The sequence below is a fragment of the Mobula hypostoma genome, chromosome 7 (assembly GCF_963921235.1).
Source record: "Mobula hypostoma chromosome 7, sMobHyp1.1, whole genome shotgun sequence".
Classification (NCBI taxonomy): Eukaryota; Metazoa; Chordata; class Chondrichthyes; order Myliobatiformes; family Myliobatidae; genus Mobula; species Mobula hypostoma.
In genome coordinates, this window is record NC_086103.1 from 69045833 (window position 1) to 69072274 (window position 26442).

A 26442-nucleotide genomic window follows, 5' to 3' on the forward strand; every position below is an offset into this window, starting at 1 on the left:
CTTCATTTAGTCTAGTAACAAATATGGTATTTGCACCATGATATTGACTCCAACATAATTAGATCAACAGTAAGATGTAAGTGGGTCACCAACTGGGAAGCTTTAGGATGGTCCCAGTAGTTTCCCATGTGTTTTTTCCTAACCAGCCATTTCAGAAAGCTTGTGACAAAATTGAGCTGACAGAATTACATAAGTTGGAAGATAGTAAATTTTAAGTTCTGTTCCTGCTTGAAACTGTATTTTGTGCTTCCAGATACTGTGGATGCCAGTTAATTGGGCCATTGGTTCATCGGGGCAGATATTTATTTGGGACAACTCTTAACAAAAACTAATTAAGAAAGTAGCCGTGATTTCCTTTGTTATAATTGGGACACGATGGCACTTAATTGGGGCAGGAGACTGTTGCCAAACAGTTTCTAACTAGTCTTAGTACTGTGCACTTGCATGATTATTATACTTTGCTTAGAGTGAACAGTATTTAAATAGCATATATGTTTGCTTTCAAAAAGCAATGATTTTTGTCACTGTTGATAGAAACATAGAAACATAGAAAATAGGTGCAGGAGTAGGCCATTCGGCCCTTCGAGCCTGCACCGCCATTTATTATGATCATGGCTGATCATCCAACTCAGAACCCAGCCTTCCCTCCATACCCCCTGACCCCTGTAGCCACAAGGGCCATATCTAACTTCCTTTTAAACATAGCTAATGAACTGGCCTCAACAGTTTGCTGTGGCAGAGAATTCCACAGATTCACCACTCTCTGTGTGAAGAAGTTTTTCCTAATCTCGGTCCTAAAAGGCTTCCCCTCTATCCTCAAACTGTGACCCCTCGTTCTGGACCTCCCCAACATCGGGAACAATCTTCCCGCATCTAGCCTGTCCAATCCCTTTAGGATCTTATACGTTTCAATCAGATCCCCCCTCAATCTTCTAAATTCCAACGAGTACAAGCCCAGTTCATCCAGTCTTTCTTCATATGAAAGACCTGCCATCCCAGGAATCAATCTGGTGAACCTTCTTTGTACTCCCTCTATGGCAAAGATGTCTTTCCTCAGATTAGGGGACCAAAACTGCACACAATACTCCAGGTGTGGTCTCACCAAGGCCTTGTACAACTGCAGTAGTACCTCCCTGCTCCTGTACTCGAATCCTCTCGCTATAAATGCCAGCATACCGTTCGCCTTTTTCACCGCCTGCTGTACCTGCATGCCCACTTTCAATGACTGGTGTATAATGACACCCAGGTCTCGTTGCACCTCCCCTTTTCCTAATCGGCCACCATTCAGATAATAATCTGTTTTCCTATTTTTGCCACCAAAGTGGATAACCTCACATTTATCCACATTAAATTGCATCTGCCATGAGTTTGCCCACTCACCCAACCTATCCAAGTCACCCTGCATCCTCTTAGCATCCTCCTCACTGCTAACACTGCCACCCAGCTTCGTGTCATCCGCAAACTTGGAGATGCTGCATTTAATTCCCTCATCCAAGTCATTAATATATATTGTAAACAACTGGGGTCCCAGCACTGAGCCTTGCGGTACCCCACTAGTCACCGCCTGCCATTCTGAAAAGGTCCCGTTTATTCCCACTCTTTGCTTCCTGTCTGCTAACCAATTCTCCACCCACACCAATACCTTACCCCCAATACCGTGTGCTTTAACTTTGCACACTAATCTCCTGTGTGGGACCTTGTCAAAAGCCTTTTGAAAATCCAAATATACCACATCCACTGGTTCTCCCCTATCCACTCTACTAGTTACATCCTCAAAAAATTCTATGAGATTCGTCAGACATGATTTTCCTTTCACAAATCCATGCTGACTTTGTCCAATCATTTCACCGCTTTCCAAATGTGCTGTTATCACATCCTTGATAACTGACTCCAGCAGTTTCCCCACCACCGACGTTAGGCTAACCGGCCTATAATTCCCCGGTTTCTCTCTCCCTCCTTTTTTAAAAAGTGGGGTTACATTAGCCACCCTCCAATCCTCAGGAACTAGTCCAGAATCTAACGAGTTTTGAAAATTTATCACTAATGCATCCACTATTTCTTGGGCTACTTCCTTAAGCACTCTGGGATGCAGACCATCTGGCCCTGGGGATTTATCTGCCTTCAATCCCTTCAATTTACCTAACACCACTTCCCTACTAACATGTATTTCGCTCAGTTCCTCCATCTCACTGGACCCTCTGTCCCTTACTATTTCTGGAAGATTATTTATGTCCTCCTTAGTGAAGACAGAACCAAAGTAATTATTCAATTGATGAGAAATAAGCGTAAGACAATTGCAGACTTGGACATGCCAGAAATAGCCGAGAGTGAAAATGAAACAATTTCACTATTTCAGTAAGTTAGGAACTACAAAGAATTCGAAGGTATTTACAATATCTTGAATGTTACAATAAAAGTGAAAATTTTGAGTATGCAGTCGTTGAAAGCATTTTATGAAGGCAGTTCATGTTCTGCACTAGGATCATTTACAGTCAATCAAAAGGAACACAGCAGCATACAGTGGATGAATTCCTCCGATAACTATTAGGAACTAATAGAGTTTTATAGTACTGTAGTTTTCTAATTTGTTCTGTTTCATTTAAATACATAATTTGTCACTTAGTTTGTCTTTTTTTTGTACCTTTTTAACTATTTCCATGAAACCTCAGCTAATTGGGGCAGTTGCTTAGTTGGGCCAAAATGTACTGGTCCCAAGTAACCGGAATCCACTGTATATAATTGGTCAATACTCAGTGGTTAAAAGCATTTAAAATATGATTTTTAATTTGTAATACACTATTTGATTAATTATTGATAAATCAAGGATATTTAATTTATCAATTTGCTTAAAAAGTTCACACTCAAAAAAAATTTCCAAAGTAATTTTAATGAACTCCATGTTTTGTTTTTAGCTGAACGAATTGCATTTTTCTTGAATACACATTAATTTTGTCTGATTTATGTCCTCTTGAAGCCCCTCTACATCCTTACACAACTTACACTGGCATACTATGAAGAATGAATTTCTGCCCCCACCACCTTGGATGGTATATTAATGTGTTTACCCTCTGTCCATTTGTCTGATGTAGTTGGACCTTAATGATTCAAACAGTGAATTATTTTGTTTTAAAAGTAGGCATTGGCAACCTCATTTTCTCTAACCTTTTCCTAAACCCTTTTTCTTTATGTTCATTAAAATAGTCATTTGCATATTGTTTAGGTTGATCCTATTAGTGATGTGCGTGTACAGATGGCTTGGGTCTCTACAAGCTCTCTTCATTCATTGCCATATAGAAGCTTCCAGCAGAGGTCACTGAACAGCAGTGAGGCTGTGGAATACCAACCATTTTTTTGCCCAGTTCTAGCTCGAGGCTACATGAATCAGTCCGTAGTGCACCAGTTCCCCTGACGAGATTAACTATCTCAAGGCAGACCAGTAATTAACTCCTGCTTTTGTTTTGGTTTATTTTGTTTTAGTTCACTGGTCAAGAGATTTAATACTGTTTTCTTTAAATTTTAAAATACAAGCTCAAAAGCTTGAGAAAGGGCTTTAATTTATTTCTTACAAATTTTGCTACAGCATTTAAGGAATCATTGAGTATAGTTTTTATTGATGTATTTTAACCTTTGAGTATGATCAGCAAAGTGTAAGATTGATAGCTATTTATCTAGTTTCTTTTGAACATTGCTATCATGTTAGCTGGGCAGATATTTTATTTCTCCAGAAGAATTAAAAAGAGAAGCAGTGCTCCTTCTACCACCTGCAGTTTTTAAGCTTTCTGGATTTTAAATTGTGCTGCATTTCAATCAACATATTTAATGTATGAAGAAAATTGCAGCCTAACTTAAGAGCGTGAGTAAGAACTAAAATAAAATTAGTATTTTTAGGTATGCAATTTAGTGCCACATCCTCCAAATTCGCATGCGATTTCTCAGTATTGATTGATTTTGATTTGTAAACATAATACAAAATTTGCTCATTTTAAGTTTTTTAAGATTAACTGAGATTATTTTTCTGCAAATGTTCTTTAATATTCTTAAGGGTAATGTTCCCTAGAAGCATAGATTATAGATTTGTATATCAAACCCTTATTGCTGGCCAGTGACATGTTCTTTTCTCATGAGAATGATCTTTTGTGTTATAATTTAGTACAGTATCTGGTTTTGTGCTAACATGCAAGTACATATGTAGTGCATTTTAAATATCTGTCCAGACTAATTTGGGTTAATTTCAATATTTTCAATATGTGGATATTTGTATTTGTGTTGCATTCAGGTAGTTGTGGAGAACTTTGGCTAACCAAAGCTGTATTCTTGAAGAACCAATTTAATTTCCAATCCATGTTCTTGTGCCAGCATTCCCAAATCTTTGCTGGTGCCAACTAATCTTGTGTTCTACCAGTCTCTCTAAATTATTGGCTCATAATTTGAAGGCGTCCCTTCGAGCTCTTATTCTTCTGAGTTCATGTGCTAGAATGATAGCACTTGAGTGATGGGAGGACAATAGTTAAAAAAAAGAGTGGACCGAAGAACCGAGCAACTGGAAATGTGAGGAAATACAGATTTTAACTGATTAGTGAATTGGTTTGGTCTAATACAGATATTCATGTTTGGCTGTTCTGTTGTACAATGATTTTAATCAGGAACCTTGTCTGTTGTGAAATTAATTTCAAAAGCTGGATGTTGATACAGTCCTGAGTGTCGGAGTCTGTCCGTCTTTGCTGTATTCTCGTGTGCTGATCTGCAGTACTTTTGCTTTAAATGGCTTGTAAATTACACACATTCACCCAAAGTACACTAGTTTGGATTTTATCATTTCAAATAAGTGTGTATTTTCACAGAAGATTTTCAAGCTATTCAGTAAAGGGGGCAGCATAGCATTATTAAAATCAATGTTACTTTAAATTGTGAAATCTCCAGTTATTCACTTGTAGGTCTGTATTACAATTTATATTTCAATGCTGCCTTAGCATCTTTCATATTTTCTGGTGCCTATTGATTCCTGCATTCTGTCTCTATAAATCGTTTGACTGCCTATATTTTATCTTTTGCTTTCTCAGTCAGGTGGATAGTGACTACTTTGAGTGAAGTAGGTAACAAAACGTGAGCGACTAAGATGGTGGATAGAAGCAGGCATGTAGAAAATAGAACAACATTTATACCCCTTCGTTTATATTTGCAGAGTTCAACCTTGTTTCATTTTTCTGCATTTTCCTAATTACTTTACAATGGTACTTCACAGCTTCCCACCCATATCACAATTAGAAATTTCAGATGATTGCCACATGCTGCAGTTGCTCCTTGGATGTATGGTATTTGAAGTTAATATCTTTTATAGCAATTGAAAAATAGGTAATACATCAGATGGGTCACAATTGCATTTCACTACTGTCTGGTTTATTAAGAGTCTCAGTTGTGGACTATCTCTTGAACCTAATCATTAGAGCTTTGCTGTATGCATTTATATAATGTAGCATTCCAAGTATATACTATAGCCGTTTACTAAACTGCAGATAGATGTTTTACAAAGTCATGAAACTAATAAAACTTATTAAACATGTTTCAAGGGTATCGAGGGTATCAAGTGCAGATTAACTGTGATACCCTGTGAACCTTTGATCATGGTATTTAAACTTTCTGGGTCATTTTATTCAAGACTGAGGAAAATGATCATGCAATTGAGAGTATTTTGCAAACAATTTTATGGAAGTATTTGTTCAGCCAGCAAAAGCCTCACTTCAATCAGAAAGACGACCTGTGCTTTTCAATATTAAAATCAAGAAAACTTGCCATTTATAATCTCTTACATAACAGTTTGAGCATACATCAATTTTGAGCCCAATATTTAACATGTACCGGCTGGTTATCTAAAGGTCTTCTCATTTCTTTGAAGAGAGATTCCAATGAGGATAAAGGAAGACAAATAGTATGTATATATTTTTAAATACTTGTCTAGTTTAGAATGGTCTAGGAATTTTCTTTTAAATGTTCTTTTAAGATGCCATAATTATCTGTGTGAAAGCTTTGTAATTTCTGCTACAATCAGATAAAATAACTAGAATGGCCAGTTCTAAATCCAAATTGAAATATTTAAGCTGAATTTCATTTGAAGCATTAGGTACAGTTTAGAGAAAGAGAACCAATGCCAGAATTTTGGTAACTTTATTCTGGAAATAAAAAATATTAAAGTTCAGTTCTGTAGTTAAAAGTTGAAAGCATTTTACTCACAGATTTCCCATTTCTTAAACTGTGTATGTTGGTTACATGAGCTCATTAATTTATACTTCACATTCTTTATAAGGCAGCTGCTGACATTTACATTGTCCATAACCATTTATGATGACCAATGCGCCTTCCTCATGGGTGGGTTCATATTCATTATAGGGTACTTGTGTTGATAAATCTGCCATAGGCTGCCTGGCTTGGTGGCGAATTTGCCGTCGGTGTTGCATCATGGAGCAGTGCCTTATACGTCTCAGGGTAGGAGGGCAGCATTTCCGTGAAATGTACACCACAAGGATAATGAGGAAAAAGGAGAACAATAGAGCCATTGTTCCAGTTATTATCCTGTGTGTAAAGAGGGTATTATCAGGTTCAAGGAAGTCTTCAGCAGTTGTTTCTGTTGTTGGATTTTCAGTATCCTCTGTAGTGGAGTCTATGGGTGTTAATTTTGTTATATACTCAGTAGCTTCTGGCTGTTGTGTAGGATCCGTATAGCCAGTGGTTATCTGTGTGGTGGCTGCTGAAAGATTGCTGCAGATTTGAAATCCATGAACAGCATCTAGGATGTCCTCACCTTGTGTGTGCTCTGGGCTAGCACAGACCATCGAGTTCTCCCATCGGCCTTGGAAATTGCTTAGCCAGGAGGCAAGGGCACAAATACTTTTGTTACAGATCCACATGTTGCCAGAGAGACCGATGTGCGTTAGAGATTTCCATGAGTTAACAATCTGAGCATCCAGGGTAGTTAGCTTGTTCGAATCCATCAGGAGTATCTTGAGGTTTGGCATTGTAAGGAAAACTAAAGGATCAATTGTTCTAATTTCATTTCCTGTCACATCAAGTTTTTCCAATGTGTCCCAGGTCCATTCCATTCCACATAACAAGATACTTATTTTGTTCCACTGCAAAAATAGTGTTTGGAGGCTGATTAGCCGCGGGAAATGAGCAAAATTAATCTTTGTCAGCTGGTTGTGCTCTAGGTGAAGCTCCTTGAGTTTGATTAATCCTGCAAAGCCATTACGAGCCAGACTTCGTAAACGATTGTTGCTTATATCCAAAAACTCCAGGCTTCGGCAGTCCCAGAAAACCCTTATGGGGATGGTCCTTAGTGAATTGGAACGTAGATGTAGTGTCTGAAGTTTCCGTAAGCTGTGGAATTGCTCTGGTTGTAGAGAAGTAATTTGATTAAATGACAGGTCCAGGTTCTGCAAGTTAATCAGCTGACTGAATGTGGTATTTGCCAGACGCACAATCCTATTGTAGCTGAGGATTAATTCTTTGAGTTTATATAGTCCTTGGAAGGCATCCTCTTGAATAACAGAGATCTGGTTGTGATCTAAATAGAGCCATGTAAGTTGGCTAAAGCTTGTAAACTGATCGTTTTGCAGTTGAAAAAAACTATTGTGCCTGAGTGACAAGCCGATAGACCCGTGGGAGACATTATCGGGTACTCCTTGAAAACCTTGAGAATCGCAGTAAAAGAGCAGCTCCTCGCATCTGCATTTCTGTGGACATGCTGCGCCTGAGGCAGGCAGCATTTTCAACAACATGCTCATCACACACAATGCCACCGTTGTTGGCCCCCCCAATGGCCACTTCGAATGCAAACCTGTAGGTGGCAATCAAATGAAATTCATTTAGGTTTTCAGCCAAAACAGCCCATCATATATGTTGATTTAGGTATTTTATTCCCCTCCCCCACAAAAGCTATTTGGAGTGATAGACGATGGTAGAATTGTAAGACTTAATTTTCTTTTCAAAAGACAAACATTCTATTTGTTTCCAGCAAGACAAGTAATTGCTCCTTCCCCCCTTCATCCTCTGCATCACTTCCCTTTCTTTCTAGGTTTTGAAAATCTCATTTGAAAAGAAAACACTTACCCATTCTCTTCTGCACATTGGAGACTGCATTCAACTATCCTTCTGTTGAGACGACTTGAGCAGTGAGCTGGAAAGAAGTTCCAGTGGAAGAGGCAGCTTTTTGAAAAGACACGATACAAAAGGATTGCTATTTGCTTTCACATAAGACAATGGCGAGTACTCCAGTTAGAAGCAAAAAGAAAAAATGCCATAGTAATTTTTCACCTATCTCTGCTGTAATGTTTCCTCCCAAAGCTTTGCCCTTGCCCTCCTTTGATTTCCACTGGTTTAGGACTATAGTGATTTTTCTCGCGAGTGAATGAAAACAAACATTTCCTTCTCTTGTCCATTCAATTGGTTAATTGAAGCCCAAACCTTCGGCTGCACAGCTGGTGGTCCTGTCCTTAACTTGTTGATGGTAATGAAGTACTTGTGCAGAGACTAGCTAGCGGTGCGAACACATTGACTGAAAGCCTCTTTGGAACGGAATGCTGTGCTGGTGCTGCAAGAACGCAGACTTGCAGATTGGTGGCAGGCTGGCGTAAGCTTGTGACGTGCAATGTTTTCAGGCTTTTCAGTAGCATGATGATGAGCTTCATGCTGCATGCAGTCTGCAAATTGGATGAACAGACATTGAAGCATCGAAAATGACTAATAAATAAAATGGGGAAGTATTGTAAATAATTTGTCTAGTTCTGTGCTTACCAGTAAAATTATAGCTTATTCTTATGCTACAGTGAATGCCTTGTACCAAAAAATCTCTTAAAAAGCAATTAGCTTACCTTCAGAAAAAGGTAATATAGCTGTCATTAAAACGTTTTGAAGTACAAGTTGCTTGATGCAAATCAAAAATTGAATATTTTAACACAATCTGTACTATGATGTCTCTATTTTTAATTACTGTGTTTGCTATCAGACAAAGATGCTGATAAATGAAAGGATCTGTAAAGATGATTGAATGAAGGAACCTAAATTGCTTTGCTTGGATTTTCACTGCATTTCATGAGTGATAGTTCTGTCTGTAACCTTAATATGGCATTAGGTTTAAACATTAAGGCAGAACAGCTATAAAATGCCTCTTCCACACACACAGGATTTTAATTCATACTTAAATCTGTATTGAAATGCAGTGTTAATTGGAGTAATACTTTAATGTAATCCTTAGCATGTTTAGGTATGCTTTCAATTAATTGCATATTGTGGTTTAATATTTTCAAATGCAAAACTGATAAAACACTTTCTCTTTCATCACTCATTTCATTTCTGCTTTTCTGCTGTAAAATTCTGCAGATATGTTGCCCTGTAGTACCTTCTGAAGTGATCATGTCTGTGTGGAGAAGGAACAGTAAACAACTATGCTGCTGAACCTAATCTTGCCCCACCCTAATGTCTGCAAGTTCACTTTCAACAAAGGTCACTCTGGAAACCAAAGGGAACAATGTATAAGGCTTTATATTTAATGCCAAAAGGAAAGGTGGTAGATTGAAATTTTTCTGCTCTCTTACTGATGGATGCCACTTTTAATGAAACCATGAGTTTTGTTCTCAGAATACATGTCCATTGCCTTCCATGTGTTCATTAGTCAATTTCAGATATGGCTATTTATAACCAAAACCCATCAGAATTAATAGTCTGTTTTTTATTTTCCAATGAAAAGGCTCTGGTGTTAATACTAATATCCCTACCAATTATTTCAATGTTATGGATTCAAGTTACATTCCATTCACTTGTAGACATAAAATTACATCACAGCTGAGGACTGCTGCATCCATCTTAGTTTCTTTTGTGTAGGCTTGATTGAAACTGGATGTACTTCCAGAGGGATATAGGTGAATAATTGTGGGGGAGATATAACATGAATTTGGGCAGCCCAATAAAAAAATATACACATAGGCATAAACTCAATTTTGGGAAAAAAAATTCAGTTGTGAAGCTTTGTGAATAATATTTCCCATTCTGTTTCTCAAATTATTGGCCTTTAAGATTAGTATGAAATTACAACTGTGGCATAGAATATGTCTTCAATAGCATGTATTAAACTAATAAAGGATCTTAGACTTGTATTTTTCTGGTATTCCGTTTCATTGATTATGGTACAATACTTCTATATATTGGATTTTTAGTATATTTAATCATGGATGAATTCCTACTAAGTGATTTGGGAAATGAAAGGCCTATAAATATTTTTTAAAAGTTCAGATGCAGAGTTCCAGTTAAAAATGTCATTCTTTGCAGTGTTAGCAATGCCGTGCTGCAGTAAATATCTAGTACAGTACTCACCAAAAGTTACCTTGGGAGAGAATGCGCAAAAAGAAAGATTAAGAAGAAATATGAAAGATGGCATTTGCAACATTTAATGCCAACTGCACTGACAGATGGTTGGGTAAGCAGTTAACTTTATGAATGCTGCATTGAGAATGCCACTGCATCTTGCAGCTCCAGTTAAAAGTAGTAATTGATTATAGAGTAATTATGTTTAGAAGTCTAAGACAGAACATTTTACAGTTTATCTTTGCACCCATGTGTTTGTGATTTCACATCTAGGATATGCACATACTCTTGAAAAGTAGGTGCCTTCTGTTTTCTGGCACAAGTGCACAGTGGTGTCTGGGCGCAGTTTTATTTAAATCGATTAGGGACTCCTATCTAATCCTGAGTTAAGGGATCAATCAAGATAACTGAATCACAAGTAACATGACCTGAAATTGTCATCTTTGTTGAAATATTCAGTCTTAGCCATTTACAGACATTTGGTCAAATAGAGAATGAAATCTAGCTATCCTTGCTGGTTTACATTTATATTTTCTATTCCGTACTATCCCATTAAGTCTATGCTGGTTTTCAATGTTCCCATCAGTCCCATTCCAACACTTCTCTGTAACTTAATCTCTTCCATATACTCTTCAATTCCCAGTTCGCTTTGCATCAGTAAACTAGAGGAAATTATCAGCAGCTACTTAACTTACTAGAATATATTTGGCAATTGAAGAAGCCAGAGCACCTGGAGAAACTCACAGTCGCAAATCGTTTATAGCCAAGATCAGAATCAAATCTAGGTCACTGGAGCTGAATGGCAGCAGTGCTACCACATCCATTTGTAACTTATTTTTAATACATTTTTAATACAACTTTTAAGACACATTCAAGTAAAATGTTTTGGGACTTTCCATCCAGTGCCACAGCTTTGTCACTTTGTTCAAATGGTGCATCTCACAGCAAATATATGATTAAGACAGTCTGCCAAAGAAAGCAATGCTGATTCAGACCCAAATTTCTTTGCCAATTTGCCTGATGTTCCTTAAAATATTTTATACCATCAGCCACAAAAGGTTTTGCATCCAGTTCATAAGAATATAAAGAAGGGCAGGAGTAGGCCGTACTTTTCAGCTTGCTGCCAATCCACTTTCATGAATAATAACTCAAACCAGAGATTTGCTTGCAGTCCAAAAATCTGAGTGTGATCCTACAAAATGAAATTGGGGATTTTCAGCAGGTCAGTCAGTTTCTATGGAGAGCAAACTTATGCTAACATTTTATTTCACTGTCCTCTCATCACAGCTGGGAATTGTTAAAGATCAGAAATTTAAATTGCAGGGATAAAGGGAGGAAACAGGGAAGGAAGGTCAGTGATGGGGTAATGGATATGAGGTTAAATGACGTGGTGATGGAACTACTGTTAGGGATGGTAAAGGTGACTTACAGAAGGACACCTAGCAGCAATGTAGTAAGAAGAAAGAAATCTGTAACAACTGGATATGAAGAGTGGGGATGGAAGATGATTCTTTAAAATGTGGGTACGAATCTGGAATAGCTGATTTGTTCAATTAAGTGTTGAAAGAAGTTTGTATTGCTTCCAGTGTCATTGTGAACCTCAGCTTGTGCTGAACTTTATTGGAAAAGTGGAGGAGGCTGTAGGTAAGAGGTGGAAGTGGAATGGAGAATTACAGTGACAGCGATTGAGAACTTGGTCATTCATGTGCTACAATAATAGATTGTGAGCCCTTAATGTGATATGCTAAACTGAAATAAAAGTGAATCGTTGTTTTACTTGGAAGGGTATTTATGACCAGAAATGTAGGAGGAAAGTAGTAACTGCAAATGTTGCATCATCGGTGGTTGCACAGGAAGGGGTTATGAGAAAAAGAATGGGTATTGAAGGAAAAGAGAGTGAACCAGTGTGTTCTGTTGACCTTATGGGGGTGGGTGCCAGAACTTACAGAGCAGGATCTATTTAATAAGGAGTCTAGTGGAATAGAAAGTGAGAGCAAGGGTAACCATGACTGCCTTGTTAGACGGTAAATCTGTTGTCCATTTCCTGTTCTTCGAACCTAATGGCCGTACATTGGTAGCAGTGTAAGTGTGCTGGAGATCTGAACTAAGAAAATGTTGGCAATACGTAGCTGATTAGACAACATTGTGGAAAGAGAATAATGTTTCAATTCTGCAATCCTCCTTCAGATTTGGGAAGGAGAAAGCAACCTAGTTTTCAGTGGTAAGAAGGTGGGGGAAGGGTAGGTAGAGCAAAGGCATTTCACTTGATAGGTCAAGACCATATAACTTAATATGCAGTAAAATAGCAGATTATGCTGCTTTGCCAGTATACTGCTGATGGAAGGGCCATGGGACATGCACAGCAGACCATACTATAAAAATAGAAAAACTGAAGAAAAAATGATAAATAGAAATGATCAGTTTGATATGTAAAGGGTGAGTTATGTGAAGGTGCAGAACTTTATGAAGGTTGCAATGGAAGTTGAGGTGTTTGTCCTCAGGCTTGCAGTGACCATTCTAACAGTGAAGGTGACTATTGATGGAAAGGACACAGTGAAGTATAATGGTGAAGTAGATTATGGCAACCGGAAGCACTGTAGCACACCTGCACACTGAATGTGGGTGCTTTCCAAAGTGAATACAATCTCTGTTTTAGTTTCTTAATTGTCGAAGAGGACACACACTGAGTGCAACACTGTAGATTGGAAGAAGTGCAAATGGAATGCTGCAGCCACCTCTTTGGGGCCCTTGGATAATGGGAACCGAAGAGATGAAACAGTAAGTGATGCATCTTCTTCTGTGGCATGGAAAGCTGCATAAGGCAGGGAGTAGTTAGCAAGGTCAGAAGAGCAGACCAAGAAGTGAGAGAGATAGAGATCCCTTTGAAATGCTGAGGGCACTGGAATGAGTTTAATTGTGAAATCTTATTGGGAGTTGGTACAAATTGTAAATGAACTGTTGAATTCAGTGATGATTGTGGGGAATGTAAGAACTGAAGTCAGTTCTCAGTTGCCTAGGAGAGAGAGTTGAGGATAGAAAATAGATGTTCCACAATGGTAGGAGGAAGGTACGATTTAAGAAGAATATTAGTATGCTGATTAGTTTATTGACTTGAAATCTAGAGGACTGAAATAATGATGCAGAGATTTTTGTTCATCTATCTCCTTGGCAGCAGAGAAGTTTAAATTCAATTATTAGATTGGATTTTCATTCAAAATTATTTATGTAGCTATGTCATGCATGCTCATTCAGTTCACTGATTTTCACAAACCTCCATATTCTGAGCTCTGGTCTCTGGTGTCTCATCTGGGAAAGATGGTTTGCAAATCAAAAAAAACCTGACAAGTCATACTCACAGAATCATGACTTCGGCTTAGTAATACAGTCTCCTCCATCTTGATCATTGGCGAGTCTTGCACCACTGGAACAGACAAGGTGGCAACAGCTGGGACTAAATGGACACAAAATTCTCTTCACACCGAATGAGATCACATGACATTAGTTCAAAAGCAGTGAAGGAAGCCTGTGGTCTTCCTGCAATTGTCCTTCATGTTAAGCACAGCCTAAAAGAGGCAAGTAGCATAGGCACAGGAATGTATTGGGAGGGGGATTTTGGTGCTCATCAGCTTGGAAGAACAATAATTGATCAAGCTTGTAAAGTTCTGGATGATGTACTGGTACACTGGGCCTGTAGCAGATGGCAAGGGAACTGATAAGGATAGGGATATGAGACTTCGCCACCAATCACTCTTGGTGTCAACTACATATATAATTTTTGTGGAGACAAAATTCTGGTTTCTCACTGAAGGCACATTAGGGTTAACATCATTTATGCTAAATTCAGAACAGCTCTTGCCACTTAAGTGGGTATCTGAGGTGCTGCGTGCCATCATGAGCAGAATAGTTTTCCTGAACAATCTGCAACATCCTGGGCCAACATATTTCCCCACTTGCCCAGTACCATGAAGCCAGAGCTCAACCTAGGTTTAATGAGGGCACAAAAGGGAATGTCAAAAGCCATATTATGCCTAAAAATAGTGCCAGCTTGAGCATCATAAGGCTATATATTTGTTAAACAATGAATGTAGCATATAGTCAGCAACTTGGATCAAAGTTCTGCTTACTGGGTAAATAAATTGGAGCATATCCTAATCTTCAATGGCGGAACCCAGCATATGAATGACAAAGGTTGGGTTAAAATAGTTGCAGCTAATTTTGACTAGAAAGGCTAAGAGAGTGGTCTATCCCTCCTTATTAAGGCTCCCACCATCAACTAATATCATTCCAATTAACTCTAATATCACAGACAAGGTTTATTGTTCTAAAGTTGTACACTTAATGCCAGAGGAATAGTGCCTGTGTGGATCTTGTTCATATACTCGAATAACCTAATAACCACGGGTCAAAACAGCAAGACGGGTCTGGGTTACTCCAGTTAAAAATGGTGCCTGACAAAAATCTGTTTTTCATTGATGTTTTCTTAAAGCTATGCAGTAGTAAATATCTGTGAAACTCTTCAGCATGTCTTGTAGAAATAGTCTACTGTATTATGTGTATAATGAAGAAAAATGTCTCTGAGCTTACCAATAATACTTTGGAGGCTGATTATTGTGGCTAATGTTTTTAATAGTTACGAAAACTAAAATTAAGTAGGGTAAGTTACTGCATGATTCATCTTTTAGGTCATTTTATAAAGTGGAATTCTGTAGTTGTCACTTCTTGAACATAAATGTTACCTGAGGCTTTCTCAACATCTATTGAATTACTGCCCAATATCTTGTCCTTCTTTTGCTGTGCTCATCTTTCGGTATAGTCTTAAGGAATTTTAAACAATTTATAATGGCTTTAGCACTTGGAGAATATTATGTCCCCTGATTTGACATCATCACAGTGACCACATCATGACCACAGTGGTGCTGGTGTAAAGCTCTGTGCAGTTTAATCAATATCAAAGCTAGTTACATAGTAGAACTTGAGAATGTTTATTACATTAAAAAAGGGACAAACTACTTGATTTCTGTTGTATCTTAAGAAATTTGATTTTTCAGAACCCCCATTTAGGGGGGAGGGGAGAAATTGGGCGGTATAAAATTTGTCCAAAGCTCATTAATATTATTATTTGCTAAAGGAAGAAGGTTTGTCTTTTATATATTTATCTGAATCTATTTTTACCAGAGGAAACAGTCACAAAATAGACATTTCACCTTATTTACTTGTTTTGGCTTTTGCAGAAAGCTATTTCAGTAATATCATCAAAAGAGTAAATCCACGCTTTAGAGATGTGTAACATGAATCTCAACTTTGGACTGGGTCAGAGTTATCTTGTGCAATTCAATGCTTTCTCCAAACCCTGCCTGCGAATCATAGTTAAAATTGTTCGCACTACTGTCCGACAATTTTGAAGGTTACACCTTTATTTTATTTTCTTGGTATTTGGCTTCTAATTTAAGAGTTACATATTGCTAAGTAGTAGAGGATTCTCATTCAGCCAGCATATGTAATGTTCATAACATTTTTAGATGATGAAGGTTTTGGAGTGTTTTATAAGGCTTTTTTAATGTTGCATGTTACTGAGCAAGACAGTGTGGCATCTTTATATAACACCTTGTGTGGTTTTACTTCAGTAACAGCAGGATGGTTATATGTTAACCAAATCAAATTCATAATTGTAATAATTAGTATTGTATCAAACATTAAAACCCTAATGTGTATACAGAAAATCTGAATTGTGCCTTAATCAAAGTAGTTCCAACATGTGTGTCAATCTAAGAATCTGAATCTAGTTAATTATCACTGATTATTTGACTTAAAATTATTTTGTGGTAGCAGTATAGTGCAAGACATAACATTGCAAAATAGTGCAAAAAAAAGGAATAATTAAGTTGTGTTTATGGATTTGTGAACCTGTTATCATCTGTAATAAACATTGCTAAGCTGCTAGTTACTGTTTGTGATGTGAGGATAGGTGGAGAGGATTATGAACAGGACAATGAGAACTAAGTAAAATAGAAATAAAGCAGTTGGGATGTTGAGGGAAGTTAGAATAAAATGAACTCTGCTCACTTTTAAGTCACAAGATCATTTCAACCTTCTGAATGTTTAGAGGATTTCCAGTTTTCAATTAGATTTCATAGCATTGGTGAAAATGAGTGGTTTGAAAGTTACAGTCATTATTTTTAATCTTTGTTCATGGCTTTGCTGCATTACTTAGGGAAGATCAATATTAGTGAGATCACTTACCCATGAGAAGCCGCTGTGTCGTGAGAACAAGTGATGGCTTGGGGTATGAAGCAAGCTACGTGGGGATATCCTATGCTATGGGGCAGTTGCATAGTGCCAATACTAATTTAATTTTTGTATTGCAATGGGAATAACTAAAAAGGCCATGGATACAAATCACTCAAATGAGCTGAGTATAAGTGAAAAAGTGAAATAACACCAGTAGCTAAAAGGTGATTATGTTTTCAGTTGAAACCACCCTTTTCAAACTACTCATTAATTTTCTAATGATTCTGGATCTGGTATCTAATTCATAATGTCCACTTGTCATTTATCAAACACAAAAACTACAGTAAACATACCATGACGTTCTTATACATACATTAAAACGTGCCAAATGTCTAGTTATATATTTTAACTGATGCTGTATATTTTCAATTTGTTGAAAAGTTTTCTGATTCCTCCTGAGTGGTTTAAAAAAAAGTCTCACTGAACTCCACAAAACCCTATGGATTAAAAGTTTCAGCTTCCTAAATTATAATGCTGAACTTTTTTTTAGTCTACTTTTTCCTTGTGCGTTTATGAAAACTTTATCCATGGTATTCCCTCTTTTTAATCAAAATTTTTGACTCAGTTTATTACCTTTGAGATGAACATTCCTGAAATAACTTGAACATTATTAACAATATTTATGAGTTTAACCAGACATCTAGTATTGTTCAGTTTGGTTTCTGGAATATCTCGCTGCACTGAAATTCTATCAGAACTTTTAGAACTAAGTTCTAAACGTAGACATTTTTAACAAAAGATTTCTTGCCTTTATGGAAAAAACTGATCTTTATATTTAATAAGGTGTTGATTTACAATTTTTAGTTAATTATTTGAACACCTGACCTGCTGAGTTCCTCCACCATTTTGTGTGTGTTACAGTAACTTGAACTGTTTATTTGAATGACAATATTTTACATGTTGGTTTATAACAATTATGTATGTGTTGTCTTTACTGTAACCACTTCGCATAAAGTGTGTCAGAAGAGGAAGTAAAGGAATTGCACTATTTTTTCTGATCTAGATACCATAAAACATTTTTTAGTGAACAACTTCTTCCATACATTGGGGCCATGGAGCACTAATTCTTATTTTTCCAGCTTAAAAATAGTACTTATTGCTAGATTTACCTTGGTAACTGTGGGATTTTTTTTATTAGATCTGGATTTAGAAGGAAGACTGATTAGAAGTTCCTTTTGTGATACTGAGCCATAGATCGATTACTGTGCAGATTACACATTAGAACTGAAATTATAAGTTTTACTGCTTTTCTGGCCAAATACCTCATTGTTAGTTTTAAACCATCTTTAGAATTCGTAATCCCTAGAATTCATAAATCATTCTTGTCTGTGAAATAAGTACTGAATATCTTAGTAACCAAATAGTTTACTCGGTTACAAGAATGAGAGAGCTTATGAAGTAACAAAATAAAAATTGTGATGACTTCTGGTAATCGTTACCTTAACTGCTTAAGTTTTTTAATGGAAATTTGGATTATTTTGTCACAAACGTATTTTATGATAAAGGGGAGGAGAGAAACTGGAATGAAATCTATTTAATTGAAAGTGGTTAATATTCTTAATTAGTACCCAAGGTAGAATTATCGGCTTATAGGAATTGGTCCAGACAGTGAACAATATTTTTGTTGCTCTTTCATTTAAAGCTCAAAGTGAAACCACTTTGATACTTCTGCAGACCAATAGATTTGAAATGAGCACCTGAAAATAGTCATCTTCAGATAAATGAACTGGGAAGTGTGAAGTGAAATTGGCCTGTAGACCTGGGTGGCACAGACATAGAAGACAGAAAATTCTGATTTCTTTGTCCTATGATACTTAAAATAATTAATTTTTTTTTGTTCTACAATTAGAAGTAAAATTTTAACTGTTTTATGTTTGGTATTTATTTAATATTGTGCTTTATTCTGTAAACTGGCAACAATTTATCTCTGAAATCTATTTTGTAGAAATTATATAATATATGTATGTCATTATTCTTTTATTTGCATTGGTTGTCAGTAAAAATGTGAAGTTTGAATTCAGCTTGCACAAAGTGTTCAGTGTGTGCATGCTTCTTTCTGTCATGTGGCATGAAACACATAAGAGGCCTATTGAGTTCATGTCAGTTCCCAGCTGAGCAGTCCTTTGCCCCCTTTCTTTTGCAGATTTGTGTCTCACATGCACACTAACTCCCCTTTGATTCTTTTGTCCCTTAATTAAATTAAAAGGCAATTTACAGTATCCTTTTAATCTACCAGAGCATCGCTACCAGAAGTGGAAAGAAACTACACACCTGGCAGAAACCCTCAGTCATACAGAGAATATGCAGCTTCCACAACGACAGTACCCAAAGTTAGAATCGATTTTGTGTCCTTGGAGTTGTGACACTACTGTATTAACCCTGTGATTTTAACTAGGTATTCTCACTGTTGAGCATAGCATGCATTTTATGGACTGTGACCAGAATTTTAGTTCCATTGCACTGTTGGATACGAAAGTGTCACCTGTATGTCTGTAGCTGTTTTGACACCTTACTGGCTTGATTAAAAATAGCAAAAATATGAGTTTGATAGCCAGATTGGATTAGAAATGAGATTGGTCTCGCCCTTTCTTGGGGGAATCTGACCAGCAGGTCACTTGCCCTTAATTTGGAATGTTTTTTACAAAGTTGTCATATTAGTAACTAATGTCAGTAGCTTTATTTTTCATGATGATTTCTGGCAACACAGTAGGTATCTGTAGTTATATCAATGCTATATAGTGTCTGGAGAAGGGTGGTGACAGGTTTATGCATATGCTGAGATTGTAATTGGGCATGTTGGTTATCTGGCTGTAACTGAAGGTGGTGATATACATACAGTATGTTTGTTTTTAAGGCAAATAATCAAATTTCTCCTTTTAGCATAGCACTTTTAGTCATGACTTTGAGCCAGCAAAAGACCATTCCAAAAGAGATTCTTGGGGATCATTGCAAAGTTGGAGCAGTTTTCCTAGCTGCATATTCATGCTTCAATCGCAGTCTGTCTAGAATATACAGGCTTTTACTGAATTTCATTGGTGCCATTTTTGCTTGGTAGTCCAGATCTGGCAGCTCAGTTGGTTAAATATGCTGGTGCTGACAGCAGGCACATTGAAGTTGAGTTCTGCTTTGATTTGTCAACAACGATTCCTTTGGGCTAGGCAAGATTGCTAAATTTACGTATCTGACAGCTTTTCATTTTGTTGGATGGGTTGATTTCATTCTGTTATTACTTTCCTTTCTAAGTCTATATTGCTACTGCTGTTGACTTTCAAAAATGTATGAAATGCCTCGTAAAATTCACTGAACCGATTGGTACTAGTTTTACTTTAAACTACTGGAAATATAATTGTTTCTGGTGTAGACTTAAATATTTTCTTGCGAATTATAATGGTGTCTTTATATATCAGGTGCTGGCATACAGCAATATTTGCTTTAACGTGGTATTAACTGGCCACATCAGTCTTTGTGTGGCGATAGTTTCCTGAATTTTTATTAGCTAAGCCTTATTCTTGGTTTAAGTATGTTTTAAAAACCTATTGATTTAAAATATCAATAAGTAGCTTCCAGTAGTTACATTTACATTGCTGGTGGATTATGAGCTCAGAAATGCAGTGCTAACTACTGAGGGCCTCTGATTTCAGACTACCTTGAAGTCTACCATAATTACAAACGTTTGTAGCTCATTTGGCCACTCTATCAACACAGAAGCCTACAGCACCTTCAACTCAGTCAGTTCTGATCACAGAGTAGTGTCAATGCAAGTGAGACTGAGCCTGCGGCAACCCAAAGCCACAGGTCCCAAGGAGAAGATAGACTGGAAGGCATTCTCCTCACAACCTGTTCTTCAAGCCCAGTACACAGTGGAGGTGAGAAATTGCTTCGGCCCACTGGAAAGAGAGGAGGAAGAAACTGCCACCGACCACTATCAAAGACTCATAGACGCACACACAGATGCAACAAAGAGTTTGCCTACTGTGAAGCGAATCAAGAAGAATCAGATCTCGAAACATCCTGACGTCGTCTCAGCAAGCAGTATGGTCAATGCTTGTCATGCCGAACTTAGGAGGAGCAAAACAGAAGAGCTAAGAGACAAGTTCAAGACAGCAAAGACGAATCTCTTTGCCACCTACGTCCGACTGATGGAAGAGGAACTAGCTGAGAGGATTAGAGAGATAGAAGCTGCTCATGAAGACATGCAGCATGGAGAAGCATGGCACATAGTCAATAAGATCAGTAGACGGAAGAAGTCCCCATTAGGTCAAGTAAGTGGTAAAACAGCAGAGGACTGTGTCCTGACATGGTTTACCCACTTTAAGAACCTGCTGGGAAGCCCTCCAAAGATCACAGAAGAAGAACAGGACATACCCACGATACTAAACCAAGTCGATATCGATGACAACCCATTCACCATTGAGGAACTGAAGAAGGCCAAATATGCACTCAAACAGGGCAGCAGCGCTGAACCAGATGGGATACCACCAGATGTCCTGAAGAACTGCGACCTGGACGACATCTTGCTGCACATATGTAATACGGCATTGATGAAAGGTGACAAACCAGAACAGTGGTCACTCTCAAACATTATCCCAGTCCCCAAGTCTGGATTCCTCACAAAGACAGATAACTACCACGGTATCAGCTTGACCTGCATCTTAGCAAAGTTATACAATCAGATGATCTTGAACAGGATTCGCACCGCCATTGACCCTAAGCTAAGATTCAATCAGAATGGTTTTCGACAGAAGCGCACAACAGTAATGCAAATACTTGCTGTCCATAGGGTCATCGAGGAAGTCAAGAAGAACAACCTACCAACCATGTTTACCTACATCGATTTTTGCAAAGCTTTTGACCCCATTCACCGAGGTAAAATGCTGAAGATCCTGAAAGCTTACGAAATGCCAGACCATCTACTGAGAGCAATAGAGTCCCGCTATACCAAAACCATGGCGAAAGTTGTATCACCAGACGGAGAAACAGCAGTGTTCGAGCTCCTAGCTGGTGTGCTGCAAGGAGACACTCTGGCACCCTACATCTTTATAATCGTCCTTGATTACGCTCTGCGTCAAGCTACCAAAGATCATGACAAGATTGGTTTTACCATAAAACCAGGGCAAACCAAAAGGGTCAGACCAGTTATACTCACAGATCTCGATTTTGCAGACATAGCAGAGATGACATAGTCTTGCTCTCTGACCAGATGGAGGAAGCACAGCAGCTACTGACAAAAGTGGAACTAGAATGCAATAAAGTTGGACTTCACCTAAATGCTAAAAAGACAGAGTACATGGCGTTTAACCGCGATGAAGGTACTCTCAAGACCGTAGCGAATGATACCATTAAGAAAGTCTTTGACTACAAGTACCTCGGGTCAAGAATGATGAGTTCGGAGAAGGACATAAACATACTGAAGGCGCTGGTGTGGAGGGCTATGAACGACATGAAGGAAATCTGGAAGTTGAACCTGTCCAGAGGGCTTAAAAAGAGGATCTTCATAGTAGTCATAGAGTCCATTCTCCCGTACGGATGCGAGACGTGGACACTCTCCAAGTCGATGCGAAAGTCTCTAGATGGTTGCTATACACGACTGCTCCCGATGGCTCTTAATGTGAGTTGACAACAGCACATGATGAACATTGAGCTCTATAACAACCTACCGATGCTCTCCACTAAAATCGAGGCGAGAAGACTGCAACTAGCGGGGCACCGTCTACGCCACCTGAGCTACCTGCCAGCCTAGTCATCATATGGGAGACCAAGTACGGGAGGATGAACCTTGGGTGCCCTCCTAAGACTATGGTCAATATGCTCTTAGAAGACAGTGGCGCGGCTAATGTAGATGAATTGAACACTCTGAGGGAGAGGGAGAAGTGGAGAGTCCGTCATCATGCCCGATGCCAGCCCCCTGGGCCTGAGTCGACGTAGTAGTAGTATCAGTACTGGTTTGATAGTATTAAACAACTAGTGAGTTGGAAATACAAGATGTTCTTTGGGTAGAAGCTTGCTGTTTAACAAGACACATGTGGATTCTTCAAGACCAACTACAGTCTGACATCTAAGGCCCAATGTGCTAAGAACTGTGAATGGGGAATACCTTACCAAAATCAGAGGTGATTAATGTCTGCTCAACGAAGCACTTTGAACAAATCCTGAGCAGTGGTTCTTTACTTGATCTGAGCAATCTTGAATCTATTCCACAGCAAACTATCTAGTGCAACTTATTCTCCATCCTTAATTGACGTGAATTTGAAAAGGATTATTGGCCAGTGAAGAGCAAAACACCTAAGGATAGATAGATATACTTTATTGATCCCGAGGGAAATTGAGTTTCGTTACAGCTGCACCAACCAAGAATAGAGCATGCATACAACAATACAGAAACCATAAACGATCAAACAACAATATGCAAACTATGCCAGATGGAAATAAGTCCAGGACCAGCCTACTGGCTCAGGGTGTCTGACCCTCCACGGGAGGAGCTGCAAAGTTCAATGGCCACAGGCAGGAACAACCTCCCGTGATGCCCAGTGTTGTATCTCGGTGGAATATGGCCGGAGTCCAACAGCAAAAGGTTCAATATCCAGTCTACAAACACGTTCCTCGACCGTAATATGACCAGGATTGCACCATCCGTTGTTAACCAGAACAGCAAGCCCCCAACTCGTTACGCTTACCGCTCTCAGTGCCGAATGGTCTGGAAGCCCTCCATGGAAAAGTTTTGGTCGGGTATGTCACTGCAGCCCCGTTTCAGTAAAACACATAACTCTGCACTCCCGAAATGTTCTCTGACTCCTGGCTAGCGCCGTCAACTCGTCCATTTTATTTCCCACTGAACTCCTCTTCTCCATAAGTCTCTGTTGTCTCGACCCGGTCCTCTTTCCTCGCCTTTGTGATTCCCCTCTGCATCCTCTGTGTGTTTTCCTCCAGATTTCAGCAGGGGTGTCCGCCACTCTGTTCGCTAAACCAGCCGGCATAAGGGCAATCAGCTGGTCCCTGGAATAAACAATGTGACCATACTGCTGCCCCGCTAATGAGTCGAATCAGAATGTAACTATTTCCAGCGCTAAAAACCCAAATAAAACTCTCTCCACCAGCATGTTAGAGAGGGCGCAGCTTTAACGTGTTACCGTGGGAAAAAAAATACAACAAATAACGTAAGTTAACAAAGTAAGAAGAAAAAAGTAAGAAAACTAGTCAGAACGGCTGTAACAGGCTGCATGCATGGCCGGCGCATGCACACTAAGGAACAGACAGTATTGCTGCTGAAGTTCTAAAACTTCATAAAAATTTCAGCCATAAGTTCTTTATCTTCTTTACTATATCTAGGAATGTGATAATCATCCTCAGACAATGTAATTGTAGCCATCTTCAAGAAGGAAGATGTGATTGTTGTAACTCTGGAGGAGTTTCTGTTCTATCTGCAGCACATAAATTCATCGTTGGAGTCATCCACCATTACTTTCCCAATAGATGAAGATTGCATGTCAAATTGCAATGTGAATTCTATCCATCTAGAAATACAATCGATACAATTTACACCCTCAATTCTCCCTAGAGAGATGCAGGGTACAGCATTATCACAATGGAGTTGAATAATTGGATGAATAGTGTAAACTTGCAAATTAAAAATGATTGTGGAGCATCCTTCTCAAATTTGGCTGTTTATGAAAATTAGTCTCCATTTTGCTTCTCCCTCAAAATGGCATGTAAGCCATGATTTTAGGAGACCCAATCAGTGCAGATGGATATCAAGAAAGGCTGCATCACTACCCCAGCTCACTTCTGTCTCTTTCTTACTGCATTGCTGTACTTCACTGTCTCTAGAGAGGGAGGACTACTTGCTTCCATTCCAATTTGGTGGGTTTTGAGGTGACATGTGATATAGAGTTAGGCGACAGGGTTATGGATAGTTTGATGTGCAGTGTTCCTTCTGCTATTTGAATTCAATTTGCTTGTGCTGGACAATGAGTACTGTTCAACCCACATTGCCTCCCCCCTCTACAAACAACTGTAATTATTGAGCTGCAGTATGCAGACAGCACTTGCAAATGTAGTTGTTCAGATGACAAAATCCAAGCTATCATTTATAATTTGCACCTTGCACTTCTCCAGAGCAAAGATTATCTAGCAAAGGTCCTTGCTGTGTAACTACGCAATGAGGGAAGGGCCATGATGAAGTCTTGGAAGATGCAGAGTGCAAGGTATGATAGTTTATGAAGGCAGACTTTGATGGTAATAGTTCACAATAGCTATCCATCTGAGGTATGTTAGATTAGATTAGATTATGAGGACACTCAGTCCTCGTTTATTGTCATTTAGAAATGCGTGCATTAAGAAATGATACAATGTTCCTCCAGTATGATATCACAGAAACACAAGACAGACCAAGACTGAAACTGACAAAAACCACATAATTATAACATATAGTTACAACAGTGCGAAGCAGTACCATAATTTAATAAAGAGCAGACCATGGGCACGGTAAAATAAAATGAGGTAGAAAAGCCACAGCCTTGGTCATTGAAAGGAAAGTGAAGAATAAGGCCTGTAATACAGGACTAAGCACAATGTCTGCAGGGCATTAGTCCTGGTCTCTTTTATGCTTCTAATGGGTGGACTATCTAAAACAGGTGGTCCTGTACCTTTAGCAGGGACCACTATTTCTGCAAAATTTTCCCAAATGAATTGGCAGGATGAGTGACCTAACATCCGGTGAGTCTCCCCAACACTAACCTTCCAAATCAGACATGATATATTGCATTGTGTTCATCATAGCAAGACATAGAAAAAAAAACTCAACAATGCTCTCAAAACTTTCCTGGAAAATATAACATCCCCATTGATTTTTGGTGAATACTTGCCCAATAGTTGCTTAAAATCTGTATTTGGAATGTCATTGAGAACAAATCCATCAGTTCGGAGTAGAAGAGAGCACACAGAAGGCCTGATAAAGATAAGAAGTGGCATGCCACCTCCCAAACTACCCACCTGCCTGCCCAAACAAAAATCTCATGCTGTACTTGCAGAATCACAGACCCACATTGGCCTCAGCATCTACATCAAAATCCACAGACTTAGAATAGAAACAAGTTGCTCTTGAACCCAAGGGACTGTTTAAGAAGATGAATACTATTATGCTGAACTTCATTCACAACATTTTCACGTTTTGTGTAACTAGCTCATTGAAGCCCTACTTTGAATATACATGAGTATCCTTTATGTCGTTCCCAGTGGATGCAGTTCGCAATGAGCAACTTTTGTGAGTCATGTTTTTAGTAGTTAGCCAAACTTTTTGTCCTGTGAAGTATCACATTGGCTGAGTTTCATGAATAAAATTCAACATGCCACCCTCAGCACATGCAAAATCATAAATTCTAATAACCCTCATTATTTCATATGGAAAGGTACATGGAATAATAAACATGGAGTTATTTTTAGAAGTTTTTTGTTTGATTATGAATGCTTATTTATGACTTAAAACAACTATTTCCCCCTCCTTTTAACTCCTTCAAGCCTTTCTCAAGCCACTGATTTTTAAGTACAGTAGATTCCAGTTCAGGACAGCCGCTTATTTGGAGCAACTCTTAAAGATCAAAAACTAATTGAGAAAATAGCCAGGATTCCTTTTGTTTATTTGGGACAGTGCCGCTTAATTCAGGTTGTTAGACGTTACACCGTTCTTAGAGCGAACAGTTTTTAAATAGCTTGGTTGCATGTGTTTGTTTTCAAAGAGTAGTAATTTTTATCATTGATAGTTGGTGAGAAATGACTAGTAAGATAATGCTGAGCTGTTTTGCTCAC

The 26442-nt window shown here is 38.4% G+C and overlaps 2 protein-coding genes across 4 annotated transcripts in view; one reads left to right on the plus strand and one right to left on the minus strand.

Moving 5' to 3' along the window:
• The window catches only part of ctnna1 (catenin (cadherin-associated protein), alpha 1), a 131749-nt gene that overhangs the window by 69433 nt on the left and 35874 nt on the right, over positions 1–26442 (plus strand). The window lies entirely within an intron of this gene.
• lrrtm2 (leucine rich repeat transmembrane neuronal 2) lies at positions 5340–10440 on the minus strand. Its single transcript, XM_063053582.1, has 2 exons — positions 8104–10440; positions 5340–7831 (listed from the first exon to the last, which is right to left on the minus strand). Exons 1-2 carry the CDS (start codon positions 8105–8107, stop codon positions 6279–6281), a joined length of 1557 nt encoding a protein of 518 aa, XP_062909652.1. The 5' UTR covers positions 8108–10440; the 3' UTR covers positions 5340–6278.